At 39.1% G+C, this 15,495-nt stretch overlaps 1 protein-coding gene across 3 annotated transcripts in view; it reads left to right on the top strand.

Annotated features, from left to right (window-relative positions):
* furina (furin (paired basic amino acid cleaving enzyme) a) overlaps positions 1-15,495 on the top strand; it is a 79,876-nt gene that overhangs the window by 32,213 nt on the left and 32,168 nt on the right. For all 3 annotated transcript variants that reach the window (XM_023297734.3, XM_023297735.3, XM_023297736.3), the window contains exons 3-4: positions 8,253-8,351; positions 15,293-15,388. In XM_023297734.3, the coding sequence (XP_023153502.1) occupies positions 8,253-8,351; positions 15,293-15,388 (195 nt within the window). The remainder of the gene's footprint in view (positions 1-8,252; positions 8,352-15,292; positions 15,389-15,495) is intronic.

Raw genomic sequence — 15,495 nt, 5'->3', positions numbered from 1 at the left:
TGTGTCATCTGTGCTTATACTGCATGGTGAAGTATGTCTAAGAAATGCAAAGCCAACAGACCCTTTTAAACATTTTAGAAGTTATCATTGTATTCTATGAAAATAGATGTAAATTAATTTGTGAGCACAAGGTTCCTAAAAAGTATTTAAACTTGCAGTAATAATATTGCATGACACTTGTGCACTGTGCAGGCACTATATTCTTTCTTTTCTTTATAATACACATCGTTTATATCTTTTTTTATTCCTATATACCTTTATTCGTTTTAATTGAATTCCAGTGTAAATGCAAGAAAAACTTTTGCTCAGGGTCACAGAATTAGTTTATTTACAACACCAGGCACCTACATTTTGTATTTGTACTTTTGCAATTTTATGTTTCTAAATGAATCCTTTGTCCAGTTTGAGGCGAAAATTTGCTCCATTATTAACATTTGAAAGGTTCAATGCCTCAGCGCCCTCCTGAAGACCGCATGAGTTAGATTATCTGTCACTTTCTGAACAGGTTATGCTTGAAGAATTTGCTGCTGAAGGACATTGTATTGGATTAGTGCAGTGGTTTTCAAAGTGTGCAGAGGTATTGCGGCAGCCTGGGAGGTGTTTACCGAAAAATAAATTATACAGAGTTTTAAATATTGATGAAAATAAAATGGAAGACTAATGAATAATACTGCACTACCACCACTGCAATCTGGATTAAATAAATAAAATAACACACAGAGAAAGGTGGGTGGTTGTACAAACACTGATGTATTTTGGACTGGATAAGGGGATAAAGTCCAATGAATTTTGCAATTGCCTCTAACTTTTCTCATACAAGTTAAGGCTGTCGTCTGCTGCACATTTAAACCTTTAGCAGATGACTTTCCAGGTGCAAGAAGCTGTGTTGTGTTCACAGATAACTTGTTTGTCTTCTTTTTCATAATTTATACCGTGAATATCATAACCAGCAGATTGTGAAAGCCTAATCCATGACAGCTAAAACCTAAATACCCTTTTACAAAGTCGCTTGCATTAACGGGACTCCAACAATTTGCATATCACAGCTGAGGGGTTGATTCTTCTTCCTTCGATGGGAAGCAAGTGACTATAAATTTAAAGATGTTTGCTGAAGACATGTAAATTAATTTAAGCTGATTTAGAGCCACTGTTCATAAAAACATCTGAAACCCATTAGTCTAAAAATGTGTCACACTATGATCAAAATTGCAATTATCATTAAGGTGTATTGAAAGAAAGCTGCTGAAAAAAAGATTCAAGAAAAGCAGTCTCAATTGTTAAACTAAAAATCTTTACCTTGGAGAAACTGCAAGAGAATCTCCTGTTGTCTAAATGAGCACATCTCTGCTCTCAGGGAAGTTTTTCACTGCAGCACCTGCTGATTGTAGCTCTGCTAAGGAAGAACTAATTCTTTGACATGACAGTTGACTCCATCCTCAGGCTAAAGTTTACATTTCACACAGTGAGTCAGTTCTTGTCTGCTGGGGCATTGAGAGCATTGAATCAAAGGCCAGGGGGTTCAGCATATTCTTTCCTTTCACCACATCAAGATTTTTTTCTCCTGTTGTCAAACATAAACGTGTAAAGGAAACGCTTGAGAGCCCAATGAGTGATTCAGACTTGGAGCTAAATAGCTAAAGAGGAAGTAGTCATGACTTGGCATACATGGACACTGACAATCTTGTTTTCTGTATCACAGTGCAGTTGAACAGAGCAATTGCATGTCCTATTGTTACATTTATTGACTTTTCTGTGTATGAACTCTGTACAGCTGGAGCTTTGGTGTTTGGCGTTAGACCTACGAAGTTGCATATGTGTGTTGTCTTGTGCTCCTCTGACTTTATTCTTGCAGCACCATAAAGATGCTGTGAAGAGTTAGTCATCTGAGAATAGCTCCCATCAACCCGTGAGCTAACAGCCCTGCAGCAGTTCTGCCATGACACTGTAAACTTTTTGCACGTTTATCGTCTCCATGAAGTCGAGGTGTGCTGCAGTGGATGTGCTGCTGCGTTTCTCATTCACTAATGTGGAGAGCCAAGAAGGACGAATCATGTAATAAGCAAATATTGGTTTGTTTTTAGTAATGATTTGAAAGTAAAATATTAACAGTTAATGCACTGCTTGTATGTTGCATTATTAGTGCATTGCGATTTCTGAGGCTTGCCATAAATATAAGAAGAATCAGCATTTTCTTTGATTACGCCCATGTATTTAGTATTCGTTTCAGTCTGGGTATATTGACATTTGCCGTGAGCTAACAAATCACCAAATAGTAAAAATTTCATGAGGTTTTCCAGTTTTGCATCACATCGCAGTGTGATGTCTGTCAACATTAAAGCATTGCCAGTGTTGCCAACAACTTCTCCTGAAATGATTCCAGGCACCCTTTCTCTCACAATAAACAAGAAGCATACGTTTAATCAAATATGACTGATGAAGCCTTCTCCTTCTCTCTCTCTCTCTCACACACACAAACACACACACACACACACACACACGCACGCACGCACGCACACACATGCACACACACACACACACTTCTCCGCTGCCAAACCTTAATGACCGTAACAGTGGAGCTTCATGACCTGAACTTGAACAACCTGGCACCTGACTTCTGCCTTGCTTGTCACCCTGTTCTGCAAAGCAAAATATTCAGAGGGCAGCAGACAGATGAAACTAAATTGAATCAATATTTGGTGTGACCATTTTTGGCCTTTTGAAGACCACCATTCTCCTAGATACACTTGTTGGACATGTAGATGTTCGTCTATGGAGTTTGTCTGTCTCCATGACGTTGACATGGGGCTCTCTTGGTGCCATGTCGCTTGTTGCAGGGCTCCTCTGACTGTCTCTATGTTTTGGGATCATTGCCACTCTGCAGAATGAATGTGGCTGAGGGTTTGTGTGTGATGGGTACGAGTCTGAACATCTCCATTATTTAGCTGGAATTTTCAGCACTGTAAGAGGCAAGAAACTGACAGTTCTGTAAGGTGCCGTAGTTGACCTGTGAACTGCATGAATCCTCACCCACCATTTGGCATGTGAACCGCGCATTAGTTGCAGAGTTTACCCATGATAGTGTAAAATATACTTTTACTGCTGCTGTCATTTTTTAAAAAATGACTCAAAGGGCGCTTGGAGGCCAAGGCTGTCTCACAGTTTTAAAGAAAACGATACTCCAACTTTCCACTGAGTTTCATGAATTTGTCCTGGTAGTTTGTTACTAGCCCTTCTTACAAACACACAAACAAACAATGGCACAGAAAACATACATCTGAGGCAGAGGTTTGCCCTATATATCGATGCAGAGTTGCAGTGACAACATATAAAGCAGCTGTTTGTTCAAATGACCTGAGCCTGTTAAAAGCAGTTGTCTGTGACAGTCATGGCAGTATCTGTCTTCTGTGGGGTTTTGTTGCTCATCTGATCTGTGACTCAAAAGTCCTGATCCAATCTAAACCACGTTTTTTGTGATCCCACACTAGTAACTGACACATTTTTTTTAGCTCAGCAAGGCTATTGAATATACGTGCTGCTGTAATTGGACAATATGTTATTGAGCGTTTGACTTATTTTTTGAACAAAAGATTTACTTTCATTGAAGCAGTAGCCCACAGTCTCAGGTAACAAACAAAAGTATTGTGACTGGAGAGACTTCAGCAGGTTAATAATCCCCAAAAAGGAGTAAATCATGGCTTTTTTGCACTGTAACCCGCAGTCGGTTACAAAATAGTCTGTGTACTTCATGTTATCAGACCTTGAAATGACGCTCTGGATAAACTCTAAACACAATGTCTTCTTTCAGAATCCCTTGGCGTTATTGAAGTTATTGGTTGTGCGTGCCTGTCCCCTCTGCTCAAATGTCCCATATTTCACCATCCTGTTTTATCCACTTGTTTTTGTCAACACCATTAAATGAACTAATCTAACTTCTTCAGAACAATCGAGGTAAACGGTGGCCTGTGCCAAGAATGATAATCTGTATTTACTGTATAAACACTGTGGAGGCACGGGCCGGTAGCTTGTTGAGAGCAAACAGCATGTTGATAAATAAGCTGGAGTTTTCCTTATAAGGCTTCATATATCGAGTAGTTTTTCCCAAGCTGTGCTAGATGTGTTTTCCATGTAGAAGCCACCACTTCTCCTACATGTATGAAAGTCAGATTCAAGACTGAAATTCAGGCTGTGAATGCTTCAATAAAAAGTATTATAAACAAGCTGTAACAACTATTGATTTACCTTATGTTCTTATCAGGTACATGCATAACATTGATGCCAAATTAAACTGAAGGTTGATAAGTAAAGAGAGATGGAACGATTGCAACAAGATAAAGGATTTAACGAGGACCCAATGACGGGAGAACATGTAATGACTAAGTGCAGTTTGGAAAGAAAGGCAGACAGCTTTCTTAAAACATCTGCTCTGCCATGTTTTAAGAGAAACTGCTTGTTACGTCCAGCTGCCACTGTGGCGGTCTGTGCCCCTGTCCTACCCGTTCACCACAGTGAGTAATTAGACTCTAGCCTCATTGTATAAACAAGTTGCCCAACTATTTTAGCAGACTGTAACACTTGTGCCTGTGTAAGTCTCATTTTTTTCAATTCATCACAACTCCACTGATGCACAGGCAAACTATGGTAATGCTCTACGTCATGATGCCCTGAAGTTAAATGCCGTCAAAACTGTAAGGCACCGTGTCATGGTTGATGTCTGTAGCTCAACTGCTGCCACGGTCTCCTCAAGTGGAATTTCCAAAATCCGCAGACGTTGTTGATGTTCGCGGCTCCGTGTGGAAAGCAACTTCCTATCACTTGATTGCAGCCCCAAACCTCTTTCCCAATTTGTCTCCAGACATTGTTTGGCTCTTTGTAAAACATAATTGTGTCAACAGTCACTAGAGATGAGACACCAGACCTTTTGATAAGTGCTTTCCCACAAGGTAAATTTGGCTGGCGGGAGTGGAGCAAACATGCAAACAAACCAGCAGACAGTAATTTTCCACTGTCTGTTACCGTGCATTTTAATAAGGTTGATGGATTAATGCCTCACTTCAGTAACAGCTCACTCGGTGAGCACCGGTTAAGCCTGTCCTGCCTTAACAGTGCCCACCGTATTGAATCAGTAATGGTCACTCAGAAGATCTGTTTCCACATTATTTTTCTATCTAAATGTCTTTGTCGTAAATGTTTTTTTCCCACTGCGGAAAGCAGTTAAACCCCACAGAAACAATGTGGACTTAAGATTAAATAGCCAAAAACATAAGCTCTTAAGTGTTGTTGCTGATCACCAGATGAGGATTGAGCTGCAGGGCGAACATTTAGCAGGACGAAAACGGGCTTCATGTTGTTCAGTGAAGTGAGGATGTGTGTGTGTGTGCATATGTTTGTAACATTTGAGCTGGTTTTAGGGCAGCTGACCGTTGTCCCTGTAAGTGTGCTTGTGTGCATCTATGCATACATGAAAAGGTTTTTGTTGTTTTGCTGTTCTTCTGTCTTGTGTTTGCATGTTGGTTGCCTTCATTTTTGCAAGTTGTCACGTGTGCATTAAAGTTTATCTTTCAGATTCTAAAATGTAATCACAGGATATTTTTGAAGTTTTGGGCAAAACAATTTCTGACACAAGAATCTGACATTTGTTTGCATTTAATTAAAATACGCAAACTGCTTTGTTGCTGTCTTTGTAATATCCACTTCATGTCTAATATCTACCAGTGATTATGTAAAATACAAAACAAATTGCAATTTTTCTTTTGACATTGATAAGTTATCGTCAGAATCACTGGCTGAAAGGAATAATTGACTAACAATGCACTCCTTTTAAGTGTATCTTTTCACTGGTGTTGGTGGTATTTAGGATTGCTTAATGGACTCTGCCACTCTCCTCCCATGTCTTTGATCAGTGTCCAGCCTCCCAGGCTCTTATCTGGACAAACACAATGGACCCACTACCTGCTTTTATTCTTCTCTTATTCAGAAAAGGCACAGTCAGCTCAGCTAATGACTTTGGATGTCAGTATTTTATCCCCTTTTGTATCCTGAATTTTTTTCTTTGGTCTTGTTCTTTAACGCTTTTACACACACAGACGCACACACAGACTTTTGGTTGTGCTAGTCCCACCTCTGAGCTGAATATCACTGTAAAGTGTGTCTTCCCTCTTGGTTATTGCCTCTCTATTGTCCAATGGCTTTGTGTGCAGGGGCTTTTTGTGTCAGCCTGGCTGGAATCGGCCTGTTTACTGTGAATAAATGGGAGCAGAGGAGGTTGGGGGACTGAGCTGTGCCTCTTCTACAGTGAAGGAATGTTACAGCACACACTGCAGCACCTCAACTCTACATCACTCTGTCTGATGGAAAAAATGTATATAATATTTTCTCCCTTTTCACACCATGTCCTCATTATTTTTGCTGCTTGTGATTATGTTTCACTCTGCACATCTTAAATTGGTGTGCACATTTTATGGCTCTCTGACCACATTTCCCCATTCTCTCCTTAGAAAAAGCATTAATTAACAATTCAGAGCATATGGAACTATTAACAGCACCTGAGTACCTTCATTGAAATTCGACTAGGTTGCTGCTACACTCAGTATTTAGTTGAAAATGAAAACGTATTCTTATGAAGTCATGTCAGATCTACTCAGTCATGACCCATAATCGTCTGTGTGTGTGTGTGTGTGTGTGTGTGTGTGTGTGTGTGTGTGTGTGTGTGTGTGTGTGTGTGTGTATATATATATATATACACACACACACACACACACACACACACACATTTCTTTTCAGTTGCATAATTAATTTAACACCCCAATGACCAAAAGAGGGGACAATGATGTGAGATTAAAGACTTATTGAGTTGAGCATGAAACCAGAGTTTTCAAGGTCACAAAGGTGGCTCTGTTTTTTAACCTGGCTGGATCACCATGGTAACGTATGCTGCATACTGTGGATAACCTGCTCCAGAAGAGGTTCTGTTCAGAGTTTGGCGTTTAAATTGGCTGTAAGAGACACCACCCGCTCAACAATTCTTTTCCTGACCTTAATCACTCTGAGTGATATAGATTCTCAGTGGAGGGAGTATTTTTTATATGCAGATCCATTGAGCTCTACATCATGCCACAGAATGAAACCATGCAGTTGCAGTAGCGCAAACCGTATGGATTGTGTTCCTTTGGGAACCTACAGTTTGAGATGTAAAAAACGCATGAATATATTTCTTGGCTTAGGTATCACAGATAATAAAACACAGATTAGAAAACCGATTAGTCTGTTTGCATCTATCACCGAGAATATTCTGTTAATGAAAAATGAAATTAATTTCACTTTGTCAATGTCACAAGCAACTTTTGATCATTTTATTCATAACTAATTTAAATTATTAATGAAATGTGATAGTTTTGCACCTGTAAAGATTCACACCATCAAGTTGTGTTCCCTGCACAACTGCTCTGCTATGTGAAATGTTTTTCACCCAAATTATTTTCTCCCAAGTTAAGTGTTTCATTTCTCAGTATTAATGACCTCAATTATACTGTATTAACTGACTGAGCACAGAGGATTATGGGTCATGTGTAGGATTTCTCAGAGGACAATATGTAAGTCAAGAATGTGGTACCATGAGCTGGGCGGGGTTGTTAGGAGGTGAGCTAATCTTACTACATGCGATATGGAAATAGCTTTATTAAAACAAGCAACATGAGCACATCTGGGTTTACTGGTTAGTGGTAGCCTTTTAGTCTCACTAGGCAACACCAACATGCAGAGGTTGCACATGTAAGGTAGTTTATATAAATGCATATCACCAGAGTAGAAGTTTTAGAAAACAAAAATAACAGGGTTTACAGTAACCTATGTAAAACAAATTAATTCTTTTGACTATACATAAATAATGGGTTGATGCCATGTATGTCTTTATTTATAAAGGGTTTCAATAACTGGTATAATGATTAAATTGTCTATGTGTTCCTGTCAGGTCACTGCAGTCTTATTTTATGAATGAATGGCAACATGCATTATTTGTGGCTGCAGTTGCCTGTTGCCCTCTGTTTTGTACTGACTGCTCTTCTGTACACACTGTGTTTATGATAGAAGTTGTGGCTTTGTGGCAGACAAAGTACAACAGGTGTGACCTGAGTAGCTTCACACTTCTGCTACTGAAGTTATTATCATATTTAGAGATATTACCACATGATAGGGAGAGGAATTTAAATGGCCTAGTGTGTTAACTGATCATATCTCTCTCTCATATGTCTTTCCAGGTATTTGGCGATTTTTATCACTTCCGGCATCGCGCAGTGGTGAAGAGATCGCTGTCAGATCACAGGGGGACACAAGTTCGTCTACAAAGAGATCCCAAGGTAAGAGGTTTATATTAGGGGGTACAGTCATGGATTGGCATGAGAGTCACTGATGTTTCAGTGTGCTACTGGGAGAAGGTGTGTGAGAACCGGGGACTGTTGCTTCATATTATAGTCCTGTTCATGAGACGTGTTTGTGGTGTCACCATGAGGGTAGCTGTTGATGTTGGGGTATGGACTCTTTTTTTTGTTTGTTTTGCCAGTAGGGCACTAATGGGCAGGGGCTTGTATTTATTCAGCATTTGGCCCAGTGAACTAAAAATGAGCTTGATAAGTTCTAAAGCTTGTAAATGCTCTTTTTTTCATCCGGTGCAAAGTCTTAATGTGAGGTGTCTGGATTTTCTATACTTAAATCTGAGGCATTTAAATCTACTTTGATAAAAATGAGTGTTTGGAACATACTGAACATTTTGGTGAATATCAGAGTAGTGAATTATGCTGAGTTCTGTTTGTAACATTTCCACAGAAATAAACATTGCATTTGTTCCATTATGTCTATTATGTGTGGTAAATATAAAAATGTGACAAACTGCAGGCAGTTTTTCAAGCAGATACAATTTTTGCAGATGCATTATTACATTACAGTGTTTTCAATAATATAACCATTCCCTCATTTGCTTTACTGTAATACTTATTAAAATATCACGTTTGATCTTATTAAGTCATCCTTTAAAATATATTTAATCAGTGTTCAAGAACTTTTCCGTTCATTTTCTAGTTTGATTGATGATTTGAGGATAGATATTCACTCCATGAGGCCACTAACTATCCAGCACAGGAAGAGAGGCAAAGTGGAAACAAATGAGAATACATAAGCTCACAGCAACAGGGCAGAGAGCCAAACCCTTAGACTTCATTTGTCACCTGTTTTTAATGGCTGTTTCAGATGAGCCACAACATCCACTGTCGCTATTTTTCTTTTCACCTGAGTGTTCGAAGGTGCTTCTCTGTGGATCTTCCCCAGATACATGCTCTTCTCCATGGACCTAATTCTTCCTCCTTGACTAATCTAATTTTAAAATTCACATTTCTGTATTTTCCGCAAGAGTGTTTGAGGTTAGTGTGAAAATGAGTCTGTGTCCTACCCCACTGGGAAGGACAAAGGGAATAGTGTGAAATTAACATTCAGAGCTGTGGGAATGCAAGGGAGTGTGCAGCTGAAAAAGAGGATGCACAATAGTATTTTGTTAAACAAGCTTCTGTCAGAGAAACCGTGAAATTGCAAAACTACTTTTGTAAAAAAATGACAACATATAAACCCTAAAGAGTTGTTTTGATATAACTTTTGTATTGTGAGTATATTTCACTAACTGCTGAAATAGCTAAATAACTCACAGCATTAAAGAAAATCACCTTAAACAGCATGTAGAGAAAATAAACATTTGGTAAAGGTTAGATGAGTAAAATAAGAGTCAAAAATGCAAAAAAACTACAGCAGGTAAAGCCTTTAATACAAAGTAACGCGAACTACAGGGACTCAGCAATTTTTCAGATTTTTTCAATCTGCCGTTTAGTTTCTCATATGATTTAATAATTATTAATTAGTGGAAAACTTGCTTTACCTCTTAAGATTTTACTTTAATACATTACTACAGTTTTAAAGAACTACATAAAAGTGAATTTGTGCTTTTTCGTTGACGAGCTTTTCAACTATGACACTGTTAAGCAACGTTCCCTCTATGTCTCCCTGTAGAATTTTATGTAATGTCCCTAGTTATTGTGTACTGGGGACTGAAGAGTGGTTTTTATATTGCTATTATGACAATAGAGTTTGAACTGTATTCAGGCAGCCTTAGAAAAATCAAAAGTTAAATTGTAACCTAAATTTGCGAGGAATATTTCAAAGCAGCCATGTAGCAGTGTCACTTCTTTAAAAACCCAGAGTAGCTTTCCCCTGACATTTGCTGTCAATGTGAAGATCCTTAATTGGAACTGTTGGTTGCTGTTTATTTGGGCTCCTCCTATGGGCCTCTGGCTGACAATGTCGTAGCATCAGGAGTACATTTAAACAGGTGCAGCTGGGCGTTTTTGACAGCTGGCGTACCCAGATCGCAGTGAGTTTCAATGGAAAGCAGATCTTAAATGACTGTGGCTTTATTTTGCTAATAATGATCAGTTGACTCCAGTACGTTCGCAGCAGACTGGCTCAGGCTCCTCCACTTTGTGGCTGAATCCTCTGAGTTCTTTGCCTTCACTCTTCTTCTCTATCTGAGTTGATTGTTGTTATATGCCTCTCCTCCTAATGATTTAGCCCATCAGTGACTGTAAATTGTAGGAAAATATTTCAAACTGTTCTGCTTTTTTCTCCCACATTTTCTTTCTGTCCCTGTCATCTTGGAGAAATGATACTAACATGTCTGCATTTAAATTGTGTCCAGTCATGTGTGTAAATAGAGAAATTCAAAGGCAATTACAATAATTTAGGTAAATTGCCATATAAATCGATATAAGCACATATCGAGATACCTGTACATATGTGTGAAAGCTAACTTGTTGCCTGAAAAAGGTTACTGACACCTGCCGTGAAGTATCATTGACCATGCTGTCATGCTGTGCATCTGCACAGTACAGGTGCACACTGGGAATAGCACAACTTCAGCTGGGTTTGTTTGCATACATGTTAAAAGTGGTCCACTTCCCTCTTTGGGATTTCCTTTAACACGACGGCTCCATTTCCTGTTGTTGAATTCCTTTTTTCCCACAGCACCTCAGAGAAAGTGGAGTGTTACAGTTTCGGGTCCTCCTGTCTGTTCAAGAAGAGTCAGGCCAGCTTGTCAGTAATTGACCAAATTTTGTTTTCATTCACTTGTTTATTTAGTAAGAGGAGCTTTGAAAATTCTGCAGCAACTTACAAGTTCAGTCAATCATTTTGTTTTTCTCCTATAATATAATCAATATGTTTCTGTAACTGTGCTGCAATTAGCAGTCTGATCAAAGCCTTTAAACCAGCAGATTATTGCTAGTTTGATTTTCATTTGCATCACCTACATAGTTGTTCTGAAAATATTGCAAAAAAAATTTTAAATAGGGGGAATTTTAAATTGCCAAAGGACTGTCTGGAGCTTTTAAACTGGTTGGAATGAAGCCTGAACAAAACGCTCAGTAAACTCTTTTTGAAGAGTGTCTAATTACTTACAAAAGCCTCTGGACCTCTGCCAGATCTCATAGACTGACGACAGAGCCCTGTTAACGGGGTCTGTTGAAGATTTGAAGCTTGCGTCTGTCTGCTACCTCCATGCCTTCTACTGTTTTCTGTTTCTGCTATTGCTTTTGTTTGTCCTTGGGTGCGGTTTACTTTGCTTCGTGTTTTTGTTTGGTTCGTTGAACAGTTGAGACGGTAGGCAGACGCAGCATAACGATTGTTGACTCCACAGGCACTGAATTTAACTAATCAACCATCATCTGTTCACCTGTACGTGAGGCTTTTATTGCCATCTTCATCACTGTGGCCTGAATAGTAGCAACGAACATTAGAACAAGCTTAACCTGAAATATAAATGACATTGTTACTGATCTGTGCTAGAACTGGTAGTATATTCTTTTATGGTAATGATGCTTTATTTTTGGCCTCCATTCAGTCCTCGGAGGGAGGAAGCTATGTTTGTATAATGAAGAAGGACAAAGGAGCGGGTGGGCAAAATGGGTGGGGTGGGAATTCTATTTGTTAGACAGACAGGACACTCTGCCTAAATGTGAGCCAAAGCAGTCTGTTTGTGAATATTTGCTGTGCATTGGATCAGTCTGGGCGTATGAGATAGACACCGTTTTTCATTTTCAAAGCCCATTTATAATGAAAATGCTGTTTGTCAACTTCTGGGATACTTTGTATTCTGTCACAGACTATTAAAGAATTTAAAAAGACTCTTCACATGAAAACTGCAAAATAGAAAGTGGAAAATGTTTGTTGCTGTTTCACTTCTTTCCAACATAGGAAATCTGCTCAATATGTATCACAAGTTTGGCTCTGAAAGAAGTGACATGGTTTCTTGTTGCTGTTTACTCTGAATGTGGTGATATTCATTTTACAGAATGGTCCTGGAATATTGTCTGAAAAATAAAATGAGTGCTAAATAATGTAAGGTGCCATAAAGAAGATGTATTTCTGTAATTCTTTATCCTGTAGCTTGTTGTGAGAATAGTTTATGAACACACTAATCTGTGCCGTTATTTCCTCGTGACAAGGACTTGAACAGTCCTGTCTCATACATTAATTAGTGGAAAGTCACATCTTTGCTGGGTTTTGATGGACATTTCAAAGAACTGTGTGTGACATTAAGATGACTGACTGCACAAATTGTTGGGAAATAGGTGGTGTCACTGACATGCGTGCAGCTGAAAGGAGTGGAAACTAGCTACTGTGCTGCAGCCAGTCTTCTTGTTTGTCTGATTGAGCAGACAACTTTAATTAGTACTGAAGTGTTCTAGAGAAAGAAATCACCATTAAGAATTTATTTTATCATTATGTGAAAGGAACAAAGAAGTGTTTTCGATCGTATTTTGAGCTCATGCTATAATCTGTAACTGCTCTTCCAGTTTTACACGTTGCATGTTTCTCTAAGACTCTTACGAGCAGTCTTGTTAGACATCGTGACATCGCTGCCACTTTTCCTGATAATGTGTGAATAAAAACTGTCACATTGTCAGGAAAGCGACATACAAGATTACAGCGTTCTTCTATGACGGTTTTGTGTTTAGTGCGCGATAGCAGCAAAGAACTTAAACCATGTTCTGCAGAGATAATAAGATGGTTTAAAGAGCTGATCTGATAAAGTCCAGACTACACAAACTACATTGGCGCAGTGAGCAATCTGTTGCCTTGTACATTGACTTCCTGTATTTGCCCCAGTTACCAAATATTACGTGCATTTTCTTCAGAATCTTAGCATGATCTTTGATCAGAAGTGTTATGTCACAAACACCTACCCTACGTATGTGAGAAACCAAGATTTAAGGTGTGATTGAAAAACTGAAAGGAAACAGGAAAGGGGAAATTACACACATGGCATGATGACGTCGAAGAAAAATCTTTGTTTCTATCTGACTGAAAACTGCAAGTTGAATTGATTCACTGCATGCAGCTGAGACACTTTATAGTCAGTAATGACCATTTATTCAAACACAAAGCCAATATTAAAGCCTGATGCCTCTCTGTCACTAAACTGTCCTGTCAGCCTTCTAGTCTTCCTCAATCTGTTTAGATGTAGCAGTGATGTCACATAGACTCGAGGAATGTGAGGCTCTCCTAAAAATGAAGTTATGTGCGTTTGTTGATTCATTGAAGAGAATGAAATTTTAGCAGCTTGTATGAATCATCTTAGATTTAATATCCTTTGATTCAATGCCACAGGAAGCAATGTTGAATGATTTGTTTATTTTTATCAGGACCTCATTTCTGCATAGGACTTGTTGAGATGCAAATCACATAGTTAAAAACAATAAATATCGTCACTGCTAAAGATATTTTACTGCAAGATGATGTACTACCTTAATATATTTTCATATTGTTTTCTGCAAGACAATTTATCACAATATAATGCAGACTCAGTAGAATACAGTTATTTATTTTTCAGTATGTTATAGATAAGATTTCCTCCCTTCAGCTGAAAGTAAACGTCAGGAGGCTGACAACACCAATGTAAAGTTTCTAATGCCAGTCGCCATGTGTTGAGACACATTCTTAATGTTTTTTCCCGAGCGTGTACGCGAAAGCATCTGTCAGATTCACAATGGTGTGAAAGTGGTTTTTGTTTTGTTCATCTCTGCAATGATCTTTTGGTGACAAATATAGATAACTTTCTAGTTATTGCCTCTCACCCAACAACGGCATGCACATCAATGTTCGCAGCCAGTTGAAAGTTGAATGTAACATTTGAAACTTTTAACAGAAATCTTTTGGCAACGTATTTGTCTGCCTTTGACAGCAGCAAATCTTTGACTTTGTGTGTCAGGGCCTTCAGTTGTACGACTCCCGAAAGAAACGTGTTCAGCGTGAAAAAGCAGTCATCTAGTTTTATGTGTAAACTGCCACAGTGGCCCCTCACACGGTTCTCAGGAAGAATCGGGTAAATCCTGGTATAAAAAATCCCCCGACCCTTAGATTGATTGATTGAAAACGCTCACATAAGTCTCAGCTCTTTGAAGTTAAGTTATTCAATTATGGCGTTTTTTTTTTTTTTTTTGTCATGTTGAACTGGCATCGCTTCAGTATAGCAGTGAAAGTGACCTTCATTACTTCTTTCCTCTTCTACTCTTGTGTCTCTAGTGATCTGTAGAGGCGGAGAGTGAGGTGCACTGTGATTTAGTTGTCCTTCACATCAGGTGCTCCGTCCTTGCAGCAGGCAGTTTTCTGTCTTCCTTCTCTCACGTTTTTTTTTCCTGTTCTCGTCTATCCAGGCATTTTGCTGTACAGCAAGCACAATTCTGCAGAGAGAGTAAGAAGCAGGCTTATTTTCTCTGTATGCATTCTGCTTCTGTCAACACTTTCTGCAGGAGCCCCCCCCCCCACACACGATGAAAGCCTGCTGCAGACTGGGTTACTGTTGTGTTGTTAGCTGTGTGCTGAAATTGCACCCCTGTTTGTATACTGTTAGCTTGCATACATGTTTAGGTGTGCCCATAAGTGTAGTAAATGCTGGTGCATTCCATTTTACACCAACCGGAAATTTTAATTAGTCTCAGGCTGCTGTGGAATTCATCAGTGAGTCTCATTAGTGAGGAGTCCACGATGCCCCTGTGCCTCTAATCTCACTGTGTCTGCTGTCATCCCGCTGAGAATTGGGATCTCTATTAATTCATTTGACATGGTGACACTCATGGCCAGTGCATAATTATTTCTTGTACAGTCCTTTTTTATAGCGTTGTGACCAGTGGTCTGAGTGTTTTTCTTTGCATCGTTATTTGCATTATTAACGTCTTTAAATGCTTTTACATTCTTTGTTTAGGTTACTTGGGCAGAGCAACAAGTAGCGAAACGGAGGAAAAAGAGGGACGTCTTCGTAGAACCTTTAGATCCCAAGTTCAGAGACCAGTGGTATCTGGTGAGTATGAGCATTTCTGAACAGTAACTCCACTGAACAAAAGGCTTTGTGAGTGTTTTGTGTGCGTTTGAGGGACATAATTCAGTGCCGCAGCCTTGTAGAGCTTT

The sequence above is a fragment of the Amphiprion ocellaris genome, chromosome 1, assembly GCF_022539595.1.
Source record: "Amphiprion ocellaris isolate individual 3 ecotype Okinawa chromosome 1, ASM2253959v1, whole genome shotgun sequence".
Taxonomy (NCBI): Eukaryota; Metazoa; Chordata; class Actinopteri; family Pomacentridae; genus Amphiprion; species Amphiprion ocellaris.
This window is presented reverse-complemented; position numbering and strand designations above follow the sequence as displayed.